The following is a 24679-nucleotide window of genomic DNA, read 5'->3' as shown; positions in this document are numbered from 1 at the left end:
CATCGCCCCCACAACCCCCCGCCACTCCCCGGGTACCCTGACTGGAACAGGGCCTCCTCCTCCCCTGCCCAGCAAGGCCAGGCGACGCAACCAGCCCCCGCCACACAAGCCCCCAGCACCAGCCCTGCGGGGGACGGGCAGCGACCCGGCAACAGGCACCAGCACCCCGGGGCTTCCCCTGCCCCTCACCGCCCCGTTACCTGGCGTCCAGCCCGCGGCCCAGCAGCATCATGGCGGCTGCGGCGGCGGCGGCTCGGCGGGAAGGAGGGCGGTGCTCCGCGTGCGCCCGGTTTCCATGGACACCGCCCGCCCTGGGCCCCGCCCCGCCCCACCGCCTGAGGGGAGAGCTCCCGCCTCTCCTCTTCGGGACCGCTGGGGAGTGTGGGTGGTTCCGTGAGGGGAAACCTGCGAGTAGTTCTGGCGGCCTTCGGGACCGGCGGGCTCTCGGGCACCGGCTCCCGCCCGCGGAACACCCCTGTCCTTGCCAGCGGCCTGCCGGCGGCCAGGCTGCGAGCCCGCCGGAGGGCCGGGGCGGAGGCCGCCCCTTTGCGAGCTGGCTGTCCCCGGGAGAAGCGCAGCGCCAAGGGCCGGCCTGGCACAGGAGCAGAAAGCAGGAAAGCTCGAGCCTATCCCATAAAAAAAATTAAATAAATCAGAGAATTAATTTTTTTTAGTAAATAGTTGGTTTGTGGGCTTTTTTTTTTTTTTTGCGCATCCAGGCTTGGCAAGTGAGAAGCAGTACTGGGGGAAGTGGCCCACCAGTCTGCCACTTCTGAGGAGAGCTGCTGAGGTCTGACAGCCATAGGGAAAAGTCCTGTGGAGCACCAGGAAAGGTCTTAGAAAAAACCAAACAAAAAAACCCACTTAAAAAAAAAACAACAAACCAAACCCAAATCACCTCTCTGTAAAGATGTATGGGGAATGTGACTTAGGGACTGTGTGGGCATTGTCCTGTCTCAGCACTGATGGAGGAGGCTGCTGGTGAAGTTCCAGCGGGTGTCATGCGAGACAAATGCAGAAAAGGCTCTTAAAGGAGGGAAGGTTGGACTTGGGCTGTGTCCTGTACGGACCCACTTGAGAGCTAAGTACTTAGGCAAATGTTAGCATGCATGAGAAAATTTTATGGGCTTGCCTGAGCATGTGAATAGAAACTGGTTTCGTTACGATTTAGTTTTTAACTTTTCATCATTTTTTTTCTGTAAAAAGTAGATTATTCAGATCACTTAAGATAAAACTTTAATTCTTCTAAAGCAAACTACTCTTCAAATAATGAGGATCTCTTTAGATCTATTTGGTGGTTTGCACCAACTAAACTAAAACCAAGTGGTGCCCATTATCCTTAAGGAAAGTTTGTGAAATCAGTGGTAAAACTCACCCCAAAGGTTTGCAGCCCTTAAGGACTTGGCAGACTAATACATCTAATCCCAAAATGCTCTTCAGAGGATGCAGGGGTGAGAGGTCAGCTGGTACCTGAAGGTCTTAACTTCTTTTGACTTGAGATGAAAGACTATAATGTTTGCTGTTAAATCAACCCACTATTAATCTAATAAATCAGGTAAATGACCCAGCTAATAATGACATCACAATTGTTAATGTGCAGTTCTGTAATTCCTCACACTGTAGCAAGATCTCAGTTTATCTTCCTTAAGTCTTATTCTTTACACACAACTACCACTGAATTACAGCTCTATCACCCCTTTCTCTCCCATGTCACACTGCTTGGTATTGGGGTGCAATATGATCCATCTCTGGACGCGGGTTTTTGGGGGAATTTTTCCCTCCCCCCAAATCCTCCCAAATTCCCCCTTCAATTACCTAGGTCATACTGTCTGCATATTGTTTACCTTGCACATACCATTCCATTTTAATCTTGATTCCTCTACCTAGATCCAGTTAAGTCTAAGCACTTTACCCTATATGCAAACAATTGACATGGCAGCGCAAGGCTTATCCTGTTAATTTTTTTTCACTGTTTTTATGCTCACATAGCATCCTGCTTTTAAGTGCTTAATTACAAATCATAGCCCTTGATGTGTCCTTTGCACAATGTCCTGATCTCCTGCAGGGGTCTTGTCTCTTCATGAGGCCCTGTTCTCCAGCAAGACCTCTAGCTCGCAAATTGTAACCCATTTTTGTAGTGTTAAGAGCTCTGAAAGTTAAAAACATCTATTCTGCTACTTATAGCATGTTTAGACTTGGTTGCCCTGGAAAGCTCAAGCAAAGCAAGTACCAGAATACCCAGAAATTCTTAATAAACGGCAGAATGGTATTGCATGAGTTACGATATAAACAGTGTAAGAAGAACTACAAAGTTATTTGCTTCAAGTTATGGGCCAATGAGAAACAGAGACTGACAGTGAGAGGGTGAAAGACTTCAAAAATAAGGAAAAGTTACATGTGATTAAAATCGAACAAGACATAAAAGAGGAATGACAGCTCATCTTCAGCTATTGCAAACTAAATATACTTCAGTCCCAAAGTATAGGACTTGGCATAGACATTAAAAAACTCAATTTGTATATGCTGATTTCGCACATGACTTGACTTAATAGTTCTTAATATGATGCTGCAGATAGTCCTGGAATGTATGGCCCACCAGCTCCAGCTGCACATAGAAAGTTGAAAATAATGTCATGAGGGCCTGTTCAAATTTTGACTCATCAGAGAGTGCACAAGAGCACAAGCTGCATAAATCATGGAGTGGAAAAATATTTTTGTACTATGATTTAGAAATAATTACGGAGAATGATGTTGAAAGTAATGCCAAATTTCCTGCTCATTACCTCTAAGTAAGTTTCCAGAATAACATACTAAAGATGATGACATCTTATAAATGACAAATTCTGAAGATAAGAAAGCTCTGAAATATCCAATTGACAATGTTTTCCAATATTCCTCCAGAGCATAAGCAATAGAGTCCTCCTGACTTGAATGAACTCGAGTAAATTCTCTGTACTGTTGTGTTGAACAACAGTATAAAACTCCAGCAGTTTTCAGCAATGGTGAAGAATTGCCTGTCATTGCTGGGTAGAAAAAACAGGGTGTGCATGAGTCTGTGGAAACTTCAAGAACACAAATTGGGATAGAGTTTCTTCTGTAATATTTAGGGAACACTTTAGCTGTTGTTAAGGTAGAGCCATTTTTTCTGGGTTGGAATTTCCTAGATATATCTATAAATACCAGCAGAATATTCAGTCACTTTCATATAAGTTTACTGGTGTTAATTTGTATGGTACAGTAATTACAAACTAATCCATACAGGTCCAGAGGTTCATCCGTGCACTACAGTTTAGGTGATTAAGTCTCTGTATGTAATTGATGAGCTGCCTGTATGTTCATGTGACTACTTCTTTTCTCCTAGTGTGTTTTGTAACTTCAGAGTATTTTTTACAATCTTAAACTTTTGGTAATTTTCCATTTTTTTCACGTCCACCTATGCTATCAAATCCTATTATACGTATAGAAAGACATTTGCTGTAGACCTTGGATGTCAAACAACATTAATTTTAGCATACAAGTTTAGCTCATAGTGGGTTGGGGATTGCTTTTTGAGATTTAATAATTTCTAGTGTTTTCTTTTGCTGCAACAGTTTCCATCTTCCTGCTATTTCACTTCTTTGGGTCTGCAGCTCCCTTACTTAATGCAGGAGCTGGACCACGTCTTACTCCTAGCTTTGTGTTTTCTCAAGAACAAGAGGCAGCTTCTGGGAACCGTCCTTCCCTGATGTACAAGTCTCCAATACCGACCTTCGGATGTCTTAATTAAAAATCAGTTAGTTTGTTAGGGATAAAATTGACTACATAATTAGAAAAACAGTAAAACATCGTTTCCTCAGGCTAATACCTGTAGGCCGGTATAACCTTCTGTCATCCATTTTGTCAGTATTGGTTAGAGCGTAGAAGCCTCATGATGATTTATGCATTTGCCTGTTGTGTTCTTCATTTTTAGAAGAGCTTTGGCCACTTCCAGGTAGGATGCTGGCCTAGCAGGATCTTTGATTTGTTCAGTACAAGCACTTACGCTTTTATGGTGTTATGTTTTTTATAAACTAAGAGAATTTCTTCTGTTTCCTTCCTTGCTCACCTTTGGGTAAGTATTTCTGCGCCTGTGCTTCTCTTTATGCAAACTGAGTTCAAATGTGAAATTCAAAATATGTCTGGAACATGCTGCTATACAAGTTTTTTTGATGTCTCTTGTTTTCAGTGATACCTGTCAGAAAGTAAGGTTTTGTCTCAGTCTTACTGCCACTTATTTATACCATGTACACTTTCACACTTGTTTCTCCCAGATTTTCGTTTATGTAGTAGGACCCTATCTCCTTGAGCTGTTTCCCCAGTTTAGCTAATCCACATTGTTTCTGGTTTGTCATTAAGACCTACTGCTCAGATATTGACAAATTAAGATGTTCTGTGTTGACACTGTTTTATGATGTTTGATTCTCTATTTAAGGTAAATCACATTTGTTGTGATGCAGACCATGATCGCAGTTAAGTGTAGTGAGTACTGATTCGTATGCCAGGGAAGGCATTGGAAAGCATCTGTTTCCTGGGTCTGTGGTCTAGATGATTCTAAATATTCTTATTCATTAGTGTCAACAAATGATACTCCAGTTATTGTTGGTAGCACTGTAGAAATCCTAGATTAGGCTGTCAAAGTGCTTGCTCCAGGTTCCTGGGCCATGTAGGCACATTGTGAACTTTGTTGAAGATGAAAAGCCTATGCCAAGCTACTTGTGTCGCTGGAAAGACGGGACAGAGGAGACTCATGGAAGGGGACTATTATTGTACCTCTCCATGGGAATTTTTAGTAAGAAGTGAAATATTTATTTGAAATTGGGGTATAGATGGTGAGGAAAAGAAGCTTTGGAGAGTGGGCCTGCTACTCATTCTGCCACACCATCCCTCGTTCCTTCAGTGGCAGTAGCGCTGAAGCAGCCCGCTCGGCTTTCCAGGGCTTTAATTGATGAAGGTAGGCAGTGAAGCCAGGCTGTTTTGCCATTCCCCTCAGGCTAGTGCCAGAAGCAATCTAATCTGCCTTTTGCTTTCAGATAACTGTTATAATACACACATTAATTAAAGAGACACTTGTATTATTAACATAGTACATAATTTTAATTAGTAAATAGTTATTTTCCAGACATATTTCATTATTGGAATGAGTATGACTCAACAAGAACAAGCAAGTTGGAATTATTCTTTTTCAATTTCATGTTTATTAAAATACAAAACTAGTGGTAAGTCACTTAGTCACTTTGCTGCCTGAGAAGCACATCAGAGAGTAGAGTCCTTTGTTGCCCCATTCAGCAGGTAGGGAATTTCTCCTAGATCCTTCACGACTGAAGTGAGTGAAGTTGGAAGAGTGGTGACATCGATGGAGCTCATCTGTTTGGACCAGGCATCTGCAACAGGTACCAGGTGCAATGGAAGTTTCTTCACGTCTTCTATGCCAGACTCATACTGGTAGTTGGGGCAGGATTCCTGAAAGGCATCTATACTGCTCTTCAAGAATGGGATTCTAGACAGGGCGTGTTTCTAAATTGCTTCTCATATAAGCAACTGTTTCCCAGAGGTCCCAACACCAAGTGGCACGGGTTGGCTTATGCCCTGACTGTAATTACTAGCTCAGTACTGGTAGTAAAGCAGCCTGGCTGCATCCATACTGTGTGCCTGGATGTCTCCTCTGGGTCTCTTGTGTTGCCACTGTGGCTGAAATAATGCAAAGGCATGAAATAGCTCTCCTGAGTGTTTTTATAGCATAGAACTGAGGCTATATATATCCTGGGATGTGGTTTATGAGATATTTGAGGGGCAAAAATTGCTGCAGTAATGTTGAAGGATGGTAGAGAATGAGAGAATGGGGGGACTCAATCGCAGAGTGGACGCAGCAAACATGGTGTGGTTTCAACCAACTGACCGTTGCGATCATTCCCTCCCTGGAGTAAATTGTTCCCAGCACTGTGCCTGTACTTTGAGAGAGAACAATTTGGAACTGCCAAGAGTAGGGGAGTGATAAAACAATTAAGCAATACTTGGGTTTGTCTTGTGGCCCTATAACATTTAGCAGTGTAGATATACCCAAATAATGAGCTCTACTCGAAGGGTCGCTTCCAGGTGCACCTAGGAGCTCTCTTGCAGGTTTGCTGTCTACATGAACTGCAGATCTGGTCTTTCGGGCAACCTTGGATTTGCTCTCAGAAGATAAGTATTTTATAAAGCTCCAAAAGGAAGTTAATATTGTTTTCATTTAAGTTCCGTGACAACTCTGTCATTAGCTGTAGGAAGCAAATTTTATTCTTAGTGAATTGTTTTCCTCTTTTTACAATAGTAGTGTTCTGTTCCCAACAAATTGCTGTACCAGGAAATTTTTCTGCAGCTGAAGTGGCAGCCTGAAGTGAGCTTATGCTAAAGATACTAGTATGTGATAACAGCTACCACTTGGTGGCGTCCACTCCATGCTTTATTTAGCTGAAAACTCCACAGCCAGCAAGCTGAGAAAACTTTCTGAGTTCCTAGCTTGACATTCTATAGGTATTTAAAATAGTTAACCTTACACTGGTCTTGATTGGTATGCTCAGGGCTTGACAAGTGCATGACCCAACTTCTGCTTGTATTTTAGTGTGGGAGAATACACATTTGCTGACCTTGCAGTTGACTCAAATAATCAAAGTAAAGTGATTAAAAGCTCTAGCTTTGTCCTGTTCTCTGGAAGACTGTACAACTATTTTTTATTCACCAAAAAGCTGTTTAAACTCCTGGACTCTTGGTCTTGACCTTGCGGTGTACTGCAGTTTAAAACTTTGATTTTAGATAACTCAATTAGAAGCAAAAATAGCATAGATCTGGTTAGGAGAGTGCACTTGAAATGAGTTCTTGAATCTTTAATTTGCACTTTTCAAAGGAAAAATATTCAGATTCATTCTGGAAAGTGTGTAACATTAGAGGGTCCAGAGGAGGGCCACAAAAATGATCCGGGGGCTGGAGCACCTCTCCTATGAGGAAAGGCTGAGAGAGTTGGGGTTGTTCAGCCTGGAGAAGAGAAGGGTCCGGGGAGACCTTATAGCAGCCTTCCAGTATCTGAAGGGCACCTACAAGAGAGCTGGAGAGGGACTTTTTACATGGGCATGTAGTGATAGGACCAGAGGTAACGGTTTCAAATTGGAAGAGGGTAGATTTAGATCAGAAATTAGGAAGAAATATTTCACTTTGAGGCTGCTGAGGCACTGGAACAGGTTGCCCGGAGAAGTTGTGGATGCCCCATCCCTGGAGGTGTTCAAGGCCAGGCTGGATGGGGCTTTGAGCAACCTGGTCTAGTGGCAGGTGTCCCTGTCCATGGCAGGGGGGTTGGAACTCAATGATCTTTAAGGTCCTTTCCAACCTAAGACATTCTGTGATTCTATGATTAACATTACTAATAAATTAAGGTTTATGAGGACATGTAAACAGCTATAGATTCACTTTACCTGACTTTTGACATTTAAAAGAGACATCAGAAATATATTTCATCAACCAAAATCTTTATTTGGAGATCTCTATCTGTCTCTAAAATGATATATGGCAGGAATGTTATTCAGTTTGATTCTCATGAGTACCTAACTTCAGATTTAAAGTTGCAAGCTCATCCTCATTGTATTTGTTGACAAAGTACTGTGAAAAGAAGCAAGACGTATTTTTTTTTAATGGTTGGTAAATAAGAATAAATCATATCTTTGGTAGCTTAGTGGGCTATCCTTAAGTGGGCCGATTGTATTAGTCTGATGTAAGGAGAATCAAGAACTTTTCAGCTGTTCAAGACTTGGTCTGCAAGTCCTGGTCACTTTGGGGAACATAATGTAGTAATGAACATGGTGTGACAGCTAAATAAATGGCATTTGGCCATCTGTGGAATGGTACTAAAACAACATTTCTGCTTTTGAATATTTCACCCATAAAATCCACTTGTGATGGTAATGAAGTTAAAAAAAATTACCCAAGAAATCTAATTGCATTATGCAATGATAACTGAATGGTAAATGACGTTTGAATCTTATTCATTACTTTCACACCTAGATTATTTGACTTCTACTTGGAGCTGAGCTTAGAAGGTTTGAGGGTTGTCTTTTTGTTTAAATTTAAAGGAAATTTCATTAGCCATTTGTAGATCATTGGAGAGTTGGTGGAAACCAGACACTTCCCAGCACTTTTTTAACATTTTTTTCCTACTAATGAAACCAAAATAAAATTGAACAAAAATTTTTAAAAAACTGCTAAACAAATCGTCCTTATTAATAAATGAGATAGCTACTACTTTTGGAGGCAAGAAAGAAATTATCTATTAAAACATTACACATAATTGAAACTTGCTGATTTATTTTGTGATTTTTATTCAGCATAACCTGATGAATCTCCCATTCCTCTCTGTGACCTGTATCAGCGTGGTGAAGGTTGTGCTTGAAAAATGCAATCATGATCCTCTTTTGCTAATTTTCAGTTTTATGAAACAGGGTAAAGACATAATCTGAGTTAATTTCTGCTTGGAAGTGAACTCTGATAATCCCAGCAGCAACACTTGACACGTTCCACATTTCCACCAGAATAATCAGTTATGTTATGAAATGACTGTGAATTCAGAGAACACTTCAAAATTCTCAGTACCTCGTATTTCATCACATCTCTGTAGTCCTTTGACATTGCTCTGCATTGTTGTCATACACATTTAAAAAATCACAGCTAGGAACGGGCCTATATTGAAGAAAACCAAAGCATATGCGTCAATCTGCTTCTAGAGGGCAGCAAACGACTGTGTTTTAGCCACCAGAGAAAATACAAAATTCGAATACAGTACTGCCAGCAAACCAAAGGCACAATCCAGCATCTTGTAGTTAATGGCAAACTTCCCATTTTCTTTGATGGGAACAGGATCGGGCCCCTGTTGCTTTCCTCGCTGTCTTCCCAACCCCACTTTTAAAGGGGATAAGTAGTGTACATAAAATACATTGGACTCCTGCTGTTAGTCATCATTGGTTTAAACAGAGTGAACTAGGGATGCAAATGTTATGGGTTTTATTAACATTCTGAGGCCACAATTAATCTGATTTTAAAAAGTACATGACATGATTGTAATAGTATTTATCTAAATATTAGCTCATTGTTTTTTTTTTATCTGTTTTGTTTTGTGGTATTTAAAGGAATGTGAATGAATTTTTTTTTTCTCTGCCCAGACATGGTAGAGAATAGTGGGGGGTGCCCCCTCTTTTGGAAAAAAACCCTACTGATATATTCATAAGTGTTGCTTAATGCAATCAAATGAAAGAAAGACGGTAAGTAAAAGTTTTATTTTAAATATAATTCACTTTTATTTATGCATAGGTTTTTCTGTAGCCCTCCTTACCATATCACTGGTATATTCACATGTAAAGTTGTACCAGTAATGTAATATAAATGGTGATAAATTGCCTAAACCTCTCGTATAATTATATTTTTCGTAGTCAGTGGTCTATCTCTATAGAAGTTGGTCTAACTTTGTAGCCCCTGTGATACCTTCACCTAGACTTCCTCTTCCTTTTCTCACAGAAAAAATACACAATTTCTTCTTAAAATTGCATCAGTCGAATTTGTGCAGAGCTAGAGGAATGGGAACGGGTATGGGTCAGACAGCAGCTTCTTTAGAGAGTGTGTCTTTATCTCTTTGTCCCTTTGCTTAGGAAGAACTTAAGTTTTGTGCTGCACATACCTAGGGAACAATCTGGCTGCAGATACAAGCTGATGAAATTGTAGAGCTTCTCTAATGTACGATTTATTCCTCATGGCTACCTATGAATGTAGAAGACTGAAAACAGCCATAGTTTTGTACATTCTGATAATGCAAAATCTGCATTGTTGGCTGGGAACACAGCTCGTGTATCCTCTGGCCTAGAGAGCATTTTTACTAGGGTATCAGAGTATCAGAAATAACAGTCAGTGTAACAGAATCAGGCTCCGACTGTCAGAATTTCAATGCTAGGCAGGTCAAGAAATGGGATTGTTCCAATACAGACCGAGGAACTCTCTTTTAGCTGAGAAATATCCCGGAGCATCAGATCGGATGCCTCTGGTTTAGAGAGAGCCACCGTGGATCGTGTTCACAGCACCCTTGCCAATGGTGGTCTTTCCCCAGGGTGTCCATCCCTGGATGGTGCTTGGAGTCCAGAGCTGCCGGGAGGAGGATGCATGCTGTAAACTGTGGCTCTTCTGGGGTCTAATGAAGCTTACAGCTATTTTCTTTGTCTCAGAGACAGTCCTTACCTCTTCCACCAACGGATGAATCTGATGGCAACCCTGGTGCAAATCAGATCTCATCTCAATTGCATTTTTTTGAAATTGTACTGGAACTGCCTTTTCCAGGTCTCCATTAGTTCTTGCTTTGTTTTCAGTGCTAGTCCTGGGTGTCTGTGTCTGAAATAATTTGCAGTTCTGATTCAATTTTCTAATAGAGACAAGTCTAAAGAGTGATTCTTACCAGTTTCAATTTTTCTTTTCAATGGTTATGAATAAAACATAACGTAAAGGGGGGGGAAGCTTTTGTTGTCTACTTCTGAAGTATACAAAGGGAACATAGAATATTCTGTGTGACTTGGTGCCTGAAAAAATCACAGCAAGGCTTCTAGAAAAGTCAAGAGGTGCAATACTTTAGCTAGATATGATATCTTTGAGATGCCTCAAACAAGGAAATACTGTGGAATTTTGCACCTATAAAAAGAGAGTTTTTGTTCTTCTCCAAGGTTTATGCTTAGTTTTTGGTAGTCTGCGTATCTAGAAATGATGATGTTTGCAGTGGCATAGTTGTTTCTCGGAATAATTATTCATTACTTATTGCTGAAATATTTGCACAGATACTGGTCCACAGCATGCTGTAGTTTAGGCTACTAAGTGTATTGCTTCTTGGCTGCTGATGTCTTCAGCATATGGTACTTTATTGTGTTGGCCACAGAAATGTTCTATAGTCTTGCAGTAGCATTGAGTGTGGTTCTGTGGCTTTCAACTTTAATTACGCTTAATAACATAATACGTATACAGCAAATAACATTTCCCATATTTAAAGTGTGGTTCTACTCTGAAATGTGATGATTTTAAGATGATAGTAACTAATTCAACAAATAAGATCCTTGTGCTAGTTGAATCATAACTGACTACTAAAGAGATTTCCCTATCTGCCCTTCTCATAGCAGGGCAGAACCAGTGGAGTCAGTGTCCGTGCGGGTAAATGCATGCTTTGGCTGGGGCATAAAAAGTTCCAGAAATAGGGTCAACAGCTCTTTCCCTTGCTGTAGTATAATCCTTGGTGTCGTGAGTAAAATGCTTAAGCTGACAATAAACTGACAGAATGTAAACAAAAAATTAATTAAGACTTTTGACAGTGTGAAAATGTGACATCAATGTCACTTTTCAGCCTCGGTGCAGGAAATGCATTTGGTGCACTCAGGGGTGGATATACTGCCCTATGGCAGCTCTTCCCTTATTAAGAAGCTATCTCTTTAAGATGTCTGCCTCCATCTAGCTGAGTTTTTTATACAGTTATTATTTGTTAAGCTATCAGTAAAGTTTTGAATAGATCTCAGTAAACAAACTCAATCTTTTCAGCAGCGACATCAACATGAATCAGTAAGGATAATTTAAAAATCTGGGAACTGCTGTCACTTTTTTCTTTCTCATGCTATAGAGCGCATTTTCTACACGATTATACTGAGGTGGGGCTTTTTTTTTTGTTTTGCTTTCTTTCATACAGCTTACAGGATTTTCTTGTCAGCCCTTTTAAGCTGGCCATGCTTTCCTTTTTGATGCAGGAGAAGAAAAGAGTAAGCCAGCTTGACAAGGCATAAGCTCAAGTGCAAAGCAATTGGGAAATTAAGGACCAAGATAATCAAGGAAGATTTGCGACTGAGTTCAGAGGTGTCAATACCATCCCAGGTTATAGCTGTATCAGGGCATAGCTATGCTGTGGGCACAGGAGACAGCTCTGCTGTGTGCTGCCTTTGGAGCTGGCAGTGCAGCGAGGGGTGCAGAGGACGGATGGCGCTGGCTCCGAGAGCCGGTGGGGTGTATGCTGGCTGCGGCGGCGGATGGATGTGAGCTGGTGTCTCTGCACAGCAGTGCGTTGTGCACAGGACAGCTTGCCTGGAGGTCTCTGCAACAGGCTTCTTTCTTTGGACACGAGATAGCTTCATTTCCCTACAGAGAAATGGTTATGATCGGTTCCCAGTTTATTACACAATATGGGAAACAAGCGGGAAGCCTGTCCTTCTGCTTTAATAAAACTGGCCATCTTTACAAGCCAGTATAAACCCCCCAACTCCTCGGATTGACAGAAGTGGAATAAGTGAAATTAGCCTTTGTCACTGCTTTGAATTTCCTAAAAAATCCATCCACTATCTCACTCAGAGCACATATGGAGGCAGTCTTGCTGTACTACAGCATGAACTGTGATAAACTCATCTCAGGTTGTTCATGATGTACGAACTGTCCATGTGTATATGCTGGAGTTTCATGTGCGCGCACACACACACACAAAACTTAAAAAACACTTCCAATTCAAGCGCACATTGGACACATTAAAAATAGAGGGTTTGCTTAATAACATTGAAAATAACTTTGTTTTATACAGTCTAAAATCTTTCATTTCAAATTCTCCTTGAGACACTGCTATCAGATGAAGAAGTCATGCTACACTATCTTTTTCTACAGGTTCCTTACTTTGTCAGACATTCGATTTGTTATATGAGTAAGGTAAAAGTTGACTCAGTCAAGCAAACTTTTAAAGAGCAACACTAAGCAACGAAACTGTTGTGTAAACCTTGTTTTCAGTGATTGAGGCAGCCCAAAGAAACCAAATCTTTTGACAAAAACTACAGTCAAAGCTAAGAAGAAAATGCCATACCCTCAAAATAATGTAATAAAAGATTTTCCTTGTGTCTCTAGCTGAGGTTGCAATAAAGTTAACATGAAAAAAATAACCACTTGTTCGTTTTTGCCCTTTGAAAGATTGTATTAACCCTGGCCTCTCTGCTTTTTTTAACAGGTAGAGAAGAGGCACTAAAGAAAAATCCCCCAGAAAGGTGTGCTAGTGGCTGTGTGAATAGGGACAAGATGTGTTTACTGCAGAGGTTCGGCTAGTGCTTGCCATAGGGCTTGGAAGTGTGGTGCCAAGGGTTGTTTTGGCTGCACCTGGCCATGTCAAGGTGGAGCTCTTCCTGGAGGGTTTGTCATCCTGGCTGCACGGCCACCAGCTAGGGACTACCTTGTCGTGTCCCCTTCTTGCTGTGATACCGAATGCTCAACCCTTATGCTTTCTGGGGGGAAAGGAGAAATGAGCTGCTTGGTTCAGTGAAGGCAGTAATGGAGCATGTCACTTCAGGCTTGCTGGAGCTTATGCAGAAGTTTCTCTGTTAATTGCAGTGGACTGCCAGATGCGAGGCAAAAGCAGGTCTTAAAAGTTTGAGTGCAGCTTCAAATAACGTGTACAGAACTTTTCCTTGTTAAGGGCTATAAAAATAAAATCACAAGGTTATTGCTTAAGAGTCAACAAAAACTGCACAATTGTACCTATAGTCACCTGCAGAGCTTGTGTGATAATGGTGACAAATTAGGGTTGTTTTCTAAGATTATCTTAGCTGAAATCTTGGTAGAGCAGATACTCTGTATATTAACAATATATTAGAACCTTTCTTCAATTGAGAAAATGAATACTTTTGAAATGGCCATGTTTTTCATTTTGGACTCATATCATGGAAATATCAAAATGTTTCCTGTAATTGTTTTTAACTACACAGTTTAAAGCAGAATCATCCACCATATGCATGATTATTTTCAAGACATTAATAATACCCCATTAGTAGTGTGTCCAACTCTAAGAGATACACTCCAGCTTTGAACTTTGATAATGTATCATCGTGATAGTGTGTCTTTAGTAACAGATAATGCTGAAGTCAGGTGTATACAGAGTAATGGAAAATTTGAAAGTTATTTGTTTTCAACTAATTGTTTAGTTCTTGTACTGCATAATGCAGGAATATATGCGATAGCTACATTACTATTTGTTCTTACGGTTGTGTAGTTTAAGTTTTTGCACTGCGTCTGTCAAAGAGTTTAAGAGTTACAAAGGAGATTTAATTTTGTCAGCCTCGAAGATGAGGAACTATTGAAGCATGTCCCCACAAAGTGGTTAATTCTACATTGTGCAGTTGAAAGAAACATGTTTTGTAGCTAATATAAATGACCGTTAGGCATGGACTGCACAACTGCAATTTTATATTTTTCCAGGAAAATGAAAATAAGGAAAATGCAGAGATATTTCCAGTGATAGGTTATTACTTATATTTCTTTCAAAATGTGCTAAATATTTCTGTGGATACACTTTTAAAATAAAAACAGTTTGGTGTTCTGTGTGCTGAAGCTTAAGACATAATTTGTTAATTGAACAGTGAATTACAACAAAAAGCTTGTGACAATTTTTGGCCATAGGCATTCCTACATAAAGCACACTTCATAGAAAAAGAAAAAAATGCAAAGTGATGGTGACAAAAATGCTGATATCTTAGTACATTATAAGCATGGTTGGAAAAATAGTGGGTTCTAAGAGATTCAGTTGAGTGTGTGTGCTTGGTTTGGGAGTCAGAAAATCCTTTCTTATCTCTAGTACGACAACAGGAGGATACATTCATAGAGCAAACATACTTGGACAGTTTACAGAAATCTGCTAAAGACTAATTCTGCTAAAGCTGACCTTCAATTGAGTTAATTTTGGTTGTATACATAAGAATTGATTAGAAAACCAGAAGAGAGTGAAATTTATTGCAACTGTTAAGTATCATTTAAATAATAAATTGACAGTTGTGGCAACCTTATTTTTGATAGTAACAGAAATGCATGCTTAACAGGAAAGTGCTTTATATACTAAAAATAAATCATATTTTTCTAAAATGTTCTTTAGAATGAAAATTTATTCCCTATTTTTTAAATGAGATATTACTGTTTCTTTTTTTGACCATCTCAGCTCACAAGTTCTTAATTTCCTTTTTTAAAAATTCAAGAACTTTTATTGGGATAACACCAAATAAAAATATAGAGGATACTTCCCAGAATAGTCAAATGGTAGTAAAAGACACTTGATGCTCTGGGTCTACTCTTCTGGTAGAGAAAATGTAAATGGAACTAGACGGGATTTTTTCTTCTACCAACCTTGTGCTGTCTGAGTAGGAGCTTGGAGTCCCATTGACATTTTCACTCAGGTTTTGAATTACACCAATTGCCTGTTTCGTCAATATGCTTGGTTTGTTGGGGGTGTTGTATTTTATTTTCAAATTGCAGCAATAGGACCGCTTGCTGATACTTATCTTTGTGGATGGAAAGTAACTTCGACGACCACAGGGAAAGTGCAATGAGATGCTGGTTAGTTTGGGTGTAAAGGAGCACGGGGCTTAGATGGGGAAGAGATTAAAAAGTCTTGGTTGGATGTAGAGGTCTGGAGGCATCAGAGAGCTCCAGGAGGTAGCTTGCTCCTTGGTAAGCCATGTTGTCTGCAAGGCTGGGGAGCTCCTGATGGGATCCCACTGGTTGCCGTTCTGCCAAGGAGTCACTTGATACTCATTTTTTTCTTCTGCTCCAGACCTAAACAATCATCAAATTTCTGAGAAGGATCACTGAGAAGCCTCCCATGGGCTTTGCCTTTCAAGGCTGATAGAAACAAGACTGCAGCCCCAGCTGGCCGGGGAGTGCAGTGGGAGAGCTGCCTCCAGCAGCTTGTGAGGGCTTCTCCTTGTTCCTTTGAGGTCCCTAGCTGGGTCTGAGAGTTTTACACCTGATGAGCATTGGCTTTGTGCATACATGTCTTTTCAGAGGAAAGGCACGCCTGTGAATAATTACCTCGCTAGTTATGAGTTGTCCGGGCTGGCAAGGCAACCTGCATGCTCTTGAAGGCAAGACCTAGCGGGCAGCATCAGCTGAGCGCAGTACAGGGAAGGCATGCTGGGGAGCAAAAGAAGGCTGATGGTTGAAATTGCAGCTGAAAGCAGTTAGGGAAATACATCCAACTCCTGAGCATTATTTTGAAGGTAACAGGGCGAAGGGTAACTTTGGAATTGAACATTGAGATCTATTTAGCCTGGAGAAGAGAAGACAGAGGGGATCTCATCAATGCTTGTAAATATCTAAAGGGCGGGTGTCAAGAGGATGGGGCCAGACTCTTTTCAGTGGTGCCCAGCGACAGGACAAGGGGCAACGGGCACAAACTGGAACACAGGAAATTCCATCTCAACATGAGGAAAAGCTTCTTTACTTTGAGGGTGGCAGAGCACTGGAACAGGCTGCCCAGAGAGGTTGTGGAGTCTCCTTCTCATTCAAAACCCACCTGGATGCATTCCTGTTCAACCTGCACTAGGTGAACCTGCTTTGGCAGGGGGGTTGGACTAGATGATCTCCAGAGGTCCCTTCCAACCCCTACCATTCTCTGATTCTGTGATTTTGCTTTTCATTGAGGTTCTGGTGTTTGACTAGTGTTGGTCACAGTTTTGCTGCACTGGGGAGGTATGACTAGAGACATCGCACCTGAGCGTGGCTCTGTGAGAGATCAGTGTTCCTACTGAGGCACCTGGATCCTGTGAGATGCAGTCTCTGTAGCAGACTTCTAAGTTTGCAGAAAACCCCCTTGGCTTTTATGAGATGCAGGTAGAGCAGCAAGACTGGTTGCTACCAGTGACAGTAGCAGGCCTTTATGTGGTTAATAATATGTTATGTGCAGCTTCAGTAATCAGTTGAGAGAAATTTTGGCTTCTTTTGAAAAATCAAAGTGATCATTAGCTTGCAGTAAGCTGACACCAGAAATGAGTCAGAGGGGATCCTGATCTGAAAACTTCCCTGTAGGACATGTGCTTACATCCTCAAGCTTTTCTCCTCCTTCCCTGGGAGGGCTTGTCCTCATCCAGTTCATAACACTTTGACTTTCTGCCCGATGTTGGTAACTTTAGAAAAGGTGCCAAGAGACAGAATTATCTGATTCACTGGAACCTCTGCACATTCTCAAAAAAAGAAAAAGAAAACAAAAGTTGTATTTCCCAATAAGAAGTAGTTTTGTGAAATTTTTTAGTACAATGATCATCATTTCCTGCTCAGGCCATGGGGAAAGAGTCAGTTTAAGCACTTAGCTGGTGTATAATCATGATTTGTCATACTGTCTGGAGTCTTTTTTTGAGGTGGGTGAATGGAGCAATACTGAATAAATAAAAATTTGAAGGTGGAGTTTTCCAAAGTGTATTGATCTTGTTATGTTCCCGCTTCATAGGATTTAACTGAGATGTGAGGCCAATATTTGCCTCCCCATGTTTTTTCTTAGGTATGTACTAAAAAATGCTGGCAGAAGGCCGAAAAAATTATGAAGCAGTTTTGCAGTGGAAATAATTTTGCTGCAATGACTTCTAGCAAGAAGGAGAGGCACTGAAATAGGAAGCAAAATGAATCAAATAAATGGCTGGTTTCTCCCAGGAGCTCCAGAATGTTACTTGTAACATCATCAGGAGGTGTACTGAACAATATTTACGTTTAAAAGCCCTTCTTTGTTTCCAGAGTAAGCACTGCCGCGTGAGGACAGGGGTGGTGCAAACTTTATGCTCCTCTCCGTAGCTGACCTGTAAAAGATCAGAGTGAAAATGAACCTTGCAGGCAATATAAAAATAATTAAAGGGAAAGCAGGACTTCACCTTTACTCCTGGCACATGTATGAGTCTCTAGTTTGATCACTGCTACAGCAAGGCCCGTGATTCTTCCTCTGTAAATATCTCTCTCATCTTCCTGAGAAATCACATTCTGCAGTTCACCATCTCAGTTTCCACTCGGAAGGAGGAACTTCAGTCATCTCACTGACAGAGAGCCTTTCTCTTCGTGATGTCCTGGCCATCAGCGTCTATGAGCAGATGTCAGACTCTATCCCCGGGGTGGGCAGGCTTGCTGCTCCTGTCCTTTCAGAAGAGGGTATTTTCCAGAACTGGTTTAATGCATATGTGTCTGTGTGTGTGTCTTCCCTCTGGACTCTCTCAACAGAGATTGGAAAGCAGTTAAACAAAGTTCTCTAGCTGAGACCGAACAGGTCTGTGCTGAACAGAATTCCTCTGCCACAGCATCGCTTTGAGAGAGACAGAGAGAGGAGCAAGTTCAGGGCAGATACAGACAGCAGCAACCTGGCAAATTGACAAAATCCATAGTCCTTAAGCTAAAAATGTCCATCTCGTTTTGAATCTTTTGTGCCTTCTTGTAGTCTTTCATAGGGGATTATTTTTTTTTTTTTTCTCACTATCTAGTTTCTGGAATTTTAGAGGTTTAAAGTTTGCTGAGTTCTCTTTGTGAGACTGGTACCCCCAGCAGAAAGAAACTTGTGTTTGGTTGTTAAACTTGTTATGGCAGAGAAACGGGTCAAGGTGGTGGGCTGTTCCCGGCTGGAGAAGGTGGTTGCTATCCAGGGCTGTGCAAGTAAATCTGCACGATCTTGAAGAGAGAGGGCAATTTTTAATAAGTCACTACACATTAAATCCTCCTGTAGCAACCCACTACACCCTTCCTTCCAGTCAGAAAACTTCTTCAATTTCTGATGTAAATTTATTCATGGCCATTTGTTTTAGTGTTTTGATTTATATAGCTCTTTCCAGCCCTGATGTTACCCCCTTTTATATCCCTAGAGACTAATCATATCTCATCTGAGACTTTGTTTTGCTGGGTTAGTAATCTAAGCTCTTTGACTCTTTTTATTTTCTTTCCCAATTCTTCATTTTCATGAAAATGGGTACCAAGCTGATACATAGAATTCCAAATCAGGATTTACCGTTGGCAGTAGTGCCAATGGCAGTAGTGCCAATCATCTTTCTGTATTATTTGATTAATCCTAAATTGCAGGATTTGTTATACCAAAATCACCTCCAGGGTTGACACCTTTGATTAGGATCAACCATATAATCAAAACCCCTCTTTTTTTTCTCTCCTTCTGGTATTAGTTAAACAAACTGGTAACAAAAATTCTTGTTATTAGCCCCAAAATGCAGTAATTCACACTTCTACTATACCTGCTATTCTCATTCCTGCTATATCAGGCCTGAAGGATGCTCAAGATTATCACGGGTGCTTCACAATAAAAAGGAAGACATGTTCACTATCATGAAGAACGTGACACCACTTGATGGTATCAAAACTGAGGATGAGGTAAATCAAGATCACAGTATAGCTCAGAAAGACGAATATGTGGCATGATGGGATTAATAATTTTTTGTTTAATGACTAAACCAAATAATTTTATTTATTTATGATGTGCAACAGCAAAAGTAGCCGAGAAAATGGTGAAAATAATCAGAAAGGGTATTCAGAGTAAGGCAGGGGATGATATTTTATCACTATATAATACCTTGTAGCATCCACATCTTGGGTTCTGAAGGCAATTATGGTCTTTGCATGTCAAGAACAGAGTGGAATTAGAGTAGGTACAAAGACAACAGCTAAGATGATTAAGAGGATGGAATAGTTGCCTTATGAGGAGAACCTATAAAGGCTAAGACTCTTCAAATGGGAGACAAGAAATCTGTGGGGGTATGATTAAGCTTCAGGAGACTGTGGAGATGTGGGATAAGCTTAATGCAGAACCGCTTTTTAGCTAATACCTCAGTACTAGAAATACAGGGAGCTTGGTGAAGCCAGTAGGAGGCTGGTTTGAAACAGATGAAACAGTACTTTATTTTCTTTGATGGCAGAGAACTGCTGGATTTATTTGCTCCAGAAATCTGTGGAGACGGTATCAGTGGGTTCAAAACAGATTAAACAAACTTGTGGGCATCAGGTCCAATTAGATCAAGTTACTCAGGACCACATCCGGTCAAATTTTGAACAACTTGTAGGATCTACAACCTCTCAGGGCAACCTGGTCCAGTGTTTGACCGCCCTTGTAGTGGAAGAGGTTTTCCTAATCTTTAGTGGGAATTTAATATATTCCATCTTGTGTCTGTTGCCTCTGGTTACACCACCTTTTACTTCTGAGAAGAGAGTGGCTCCATCTTCGCTGTACCCTCCCACCAGGTAGCTGAAGATAGCAGTGAAATACCCCCTGAGCCTTTTCTCCAGGTAGAACAAACCCAGGTTTCTCATCCTCTCCTCGTACATCTTGTGCTGCAGCCCCAACCACTTTGATGGCCATTCACTGTCTTTGCTGCGGTATGCCCATGTTTTTCCATTGTTTAGTGCAATGAAATACGTTAATTTGAAGCCATAGTATTTTCAACTGATGTCTTCCTTTCATATTTATCGTCTCAACGAGTTTTTACATCTGGAGAGACAATAATATGATACTTACTTCCAGCACTGAAATATATGACATCTGGTCACTGATAATGCTGATTCTACAATTTGGGTTTTCAACTTGGGAGCGCTATAACTCCCCAAATATTCAAAGTGACAATTGCAAAAATATTCTTCTTCCACCTTCTAGAAATAATGTCATAAACATTGTCAAAATTCATTAAGTTTAAAGGGCAGCAAAGTCTAATCTCTGCATAAGGGACAGCATGAAAGCCACATGCTCCAGAATTTTAATGAGAATTCCACAGTTGACTTAAGCTGGCTGCTCCAGTGATGGAAAAATTCCAGGTATTATCTGCATCCTCTGTACAGACTTTTCCTCTTTTTAACTCTGAGGCAGAAATCCATTGTGTAGCTTGAACAATGAAGCTGCTGATACTTCTGGGATTAAGGCTGTTGTAATGACGGTCCCGTCAGTCCACTGAAGTCAGCAGAGAAAAAGCATTAAAAAAAGGAAAATGTAGTTCCTAAGGTGTATATCTGTATTGTACATACCTAAAAGAATGTAGCAACTTGCAGATTTTCCTCCCCCAAAACCCGGTAAAAAAGTCAGATATCTGCAATGTATTGATTTACTCCACTGCTCCTAGACTGAATTGGGTAATAGCTCGCCATTAGCTCGCAGTTCATCATCTGGTGGCATCTAATCAATAGATCAAGTGGTAGTTGCAGTTAATCTTATTTCTACGTATCAATGAACAGATCAGCACAGAGTTTTGTTGGTTTCTCTTCATCCTCTTCAAGACTGATTCAAGAATTCCCATGCTTGATGACAAAATCCAAAAACCTGCTGCATACCCTCCTTCCCCTGCTGCAATTTCCCCATAACCCCATCCCGACTCGAGCAATTCACAGTACATTCTTAGCTCAAGTTTAATCTTAATCCAAACTCAATCTTCTCTTTCTTCGATCCCTTCCTTCTTTTAACATTTCAGACATGCCAGCAGCTCTTTCCGTACTTGACTGGCTCATTAAGGAATTTCTGTACCTGCTTCTCATGAGGTGCCACCTGGGTTCCTCTGCGCAGCTCTTTTCTGGAGCCCCCTTCCCAGTCTTCTCTCTGATGATTTCCCACAAGCCTCTACTTGAGATCTACAGTTCTTCGTCCTGCCTTCCACAAAAACAGCAGGCTTTGTCTTACAAGCGTTTCTGTACTGGACTGCTACTTGGTGTTCCTGACTTTCTCATTGAGCTACCTGTACGAGACTTAATCCACCTCATACGGTTCATTAACTGAGTTTGTTTTTCTAATGCTATGTATAAATTAACTGGTGCATGTGGTACAGCGGCGCCCCTGCAGCCGTAGTCCCCCGAAGGTTCAGGTCACGGGTAGATCTGACTCATGTATTCTGGCTTCCCTCCAGGGGAGGCAGGGGATGTCAGGGTGGAGGAGCTGCTGTGCATGCCTGCTCTTTGCCCAAGTCCAAATTTCTGGAGTGCATATTTCAGCCTGAGGAGGCTGGAAGTGCTCCAGGGTGCCCCAGCTTGGACATGGCTTAAAAGACCAGATCACCCAGGAAATTTTTGGTTTTGTTTTTGTTACTTATCTGTATTTGGACCCAAGTCAGACAAAATAGAAGGAAAACACATGGCTGCGTTTGCAAGTCACTGCTTTTAGTAACGATACATTTGGATGTATTACACAAAGCAAAGAAATAACGTACCTAGAAATAATGATATGGGCTCCCATTAAGAATGCTGATAAAATAGAAAAAAAAATGAAAACAAAGACATATGTGATCTGATTTTGACATTTACAAATCATGAACCTCAGATTTGTGTTTGACAGGTCTGCATTGATCCAACGGGAAAAAAAGTCTTTCACTGTGGAGCAGCTGAGATAAAAAGTATTAGAAGAAAACATGTGAGTCATAAAAAATGACATTTGGACCCACAAATGAGTAGTGTGGGCAAATTAACTGAGGACATGCAGCACAAGGTTTGAAATGACAGCAGCAAAAAAAGAAAGATGAGATGAGAGGGATGCATGAAAAGAAGGAACTGAACAGCAATGATTGTGCTTGCTTTGGAATGGGCTGCTGCTGGTGGGAAAAGTAATGGATGCAGCTGGATAAATTACTGAGTTTCGGATTAATTTTGCAGCTGGAATGGTGACATAAACCACTTGTCACCAGGACTCTTTTCCTTGATTTATAACCTGGTTGCCCATCCATCTCCAAACATCACTTTCTCTGCAGCGTACACTTCTGAAATTGTGCCCCTCAAACTGGGGAAGTCATTGGAACACTAAAGAAAAATATAGAGTTCTTTCAAGAACTAATAGTTTTGTTATCTTGTGTGAGTCAGCTTGTGTGGGAGTTGAAGAGCTTTGTAGTGCATTTGTTAACTCTCTGCAGCTAGTGAAGTTTAGTGTTTAAATGAATGCCTGTGAAAGTTGTCTCATCCAACTAAATCAATTTATTTCAAGTCTTTGCAACAAATCTATTCTTACAATCTCTTTGGTATTGGGTTAAATTCCTCTGTGTAAAATGAATTGCTTATCAGATTTTTCACATTATGAAAGCAGTACCCACAATGTTTCCAGGCTTGAGTCTATTAATTGGTGGAATTTAAAGATGAATCCAGATGGTAAGCCTATTAATAAATGATGGGCAGGGAAGTACACACCGATTCTTAGGAAAATATTATATGTGGACTGTACTGTGTAGTTTGAGGTAAGACTGATTTTCATCCCCGAGGAATTTTTATATATACTTGCAAATTAGACCTAATAGATGTGTGTGTAAAAGAAAAGGACAACTCTGCAGCAGGATGAAATCGCTCACTTTTAGCGTAAAATAGAACTAGTCTGATTAAGACAGAATATTAAACAAAAGAGAGAATAAGCACCTCTTCGTTGAAGATAAGGAAAAAAATATTTAATTCAAATACAGCATCTCTCTATCCAGTGTAACCCACTGTGAAGAGGCGGTCCCGTAACATCCCAACGTGTGCTTCCAGAGCTCGGCGCAGATGTGCATGGGCTTAGCGAGGGTTTACGGGCTGTGGCAGAGACAGTGCAACGTTTTACGAGAAAACCGCGAGTGCCAGGACCACTGACTGCTGCCGCAGTCCTGCCTGGTTGTGACCTCGTCCCCAGCTGTGGGTGCGTGTGGGTGAGTGGGGCTGTCAGAAGCTGAGGGCAAAATGCCACTTACAGAATTCTGCTTTGGAGTAGCGTATGCATGTGTTAGCCCAGGTTAAAAGCTGCTGTGTTACTGAGGTGGTGCAGAGAAGACGATGTCACGTGCTGAAGTCTGAAGGCCTTTTTGAGGTCTGCATTACAAAGACAGAAGGATAAGCCCAGATCAGTTCCTTTTCAGTTGATGAGGATGAAGGAGTGTGGAGATCTTGCAGGACAGTCCTGTAAAAGAGTTTGAGCAGAAGTCTTAATGACCCAATTCTCACCTTCTTATTTCAGCAGGCTTGCTGTGGGTGGGTGCCTCCTGGCTCCTGGCATCTACAGCGCAGCCTCAAGGGAAGAGTACCTTGTGGACAACCTGGGGTGGGGTCCCACCTATATTGCTCTACACGCAGTACTGGGGAGTCTAAGAGATACGCAGTGACTTCGACTTCTGTGATGCAGACAATACCAAGGACTTAACTTTTAGCTGTTTAAAAAGCAGCCTTTCCTTACTGAAATGTCCTGCAGAAGTTAATCTGGGAGATGAAATGAATAAGGTCGAACTCATCAAATAGAAGTTTTATAAAAGTGATTCTAAACCCCACAATATGTAATAGGCTGTGATATTACTAGTGAAAAAACCTACAGGATTGGCTAAACTGTCTGTAGACCATGCTCTGTTAAACTGTACTGCAGTTATTCTAGTAGGAAAAAACTGCAAATGGAAATAAATACTAATCTGTTATGAATAATGAATGGTTGTATCCTAGCCTGTCCCAAGCATCTTTCCAGTATTTCATTTAGCCTGGGAAACTATATCTCCTCCTTTAATTGCAGTCTCTCTTCTGGAACTGCTGTTGTCTGAAATAACTTCAGCAGTCTTAGCCTGATGGTCAAAGATCTTTTTAGCTGAACACAGAGGGAAGTAAACAGCTTAACTAATGACTGGACTTACTTTAATTGGCCGACGGACAAAATGTTATGTTGTGTGTCAGTCTAATTAATTTCTGAAAACCTTACAGAAATTACTATTTTAATTATTAATCGTTTTACTCAGCAAGGTCCCCGCTAACTTCCCAGACTTACACTGTTGCCCACAGGTGATCAGGATTTAAGATAAAGTGGCCAGGTATGGCTATTACAATATTATCAGTCATATTTTTGTAAGCATTTAGAATATGGTAGGCACCTTACAAGATAAGAATGTGTCCTTGTCCTAAG

The 24679-nt window shown here is 41.0% G+C and overlaps 1 protein-coding gene across 1 annotated transcript in view; it reads right to left on the bottom strand.

Moving 5' to 3' along the window:
* The window catches only part of CIBAR1 (CBY1 interacting BAR domain containing 1), a gene marked incomplete at its 5' end in the record, with an annotated part of 63891 nt that overhangs the window by 21833 nt on the left and 17379 nt on the right, over positions 1-24679 (bottom strand). The window contains one exon of the mRNA XM_082499246.1: positions 190-626. Coding sequence (XP_082355372.1) covers positions 190-626 — 437 coding nt within the window. The remainder of the gene's footprint in view (positions 1-189; positions 627-24679) is intronic.

Source organism: Vanellus vanellus (assembly GCF_965231255.1).
Source record: "Vanellus vanellus genome assembly, chromosome: 2".
Lineage (NCBI taxonomy): Eukaryota > Metazoa > Chordata > Aves > Charadriiformes > Charadriidae > Vanellus > Vanellus vanellus.
Note: the sequence above shows the minus strand (reverse complement) of the source record. Positions and strands in the feature narration are given on the sequence as shown.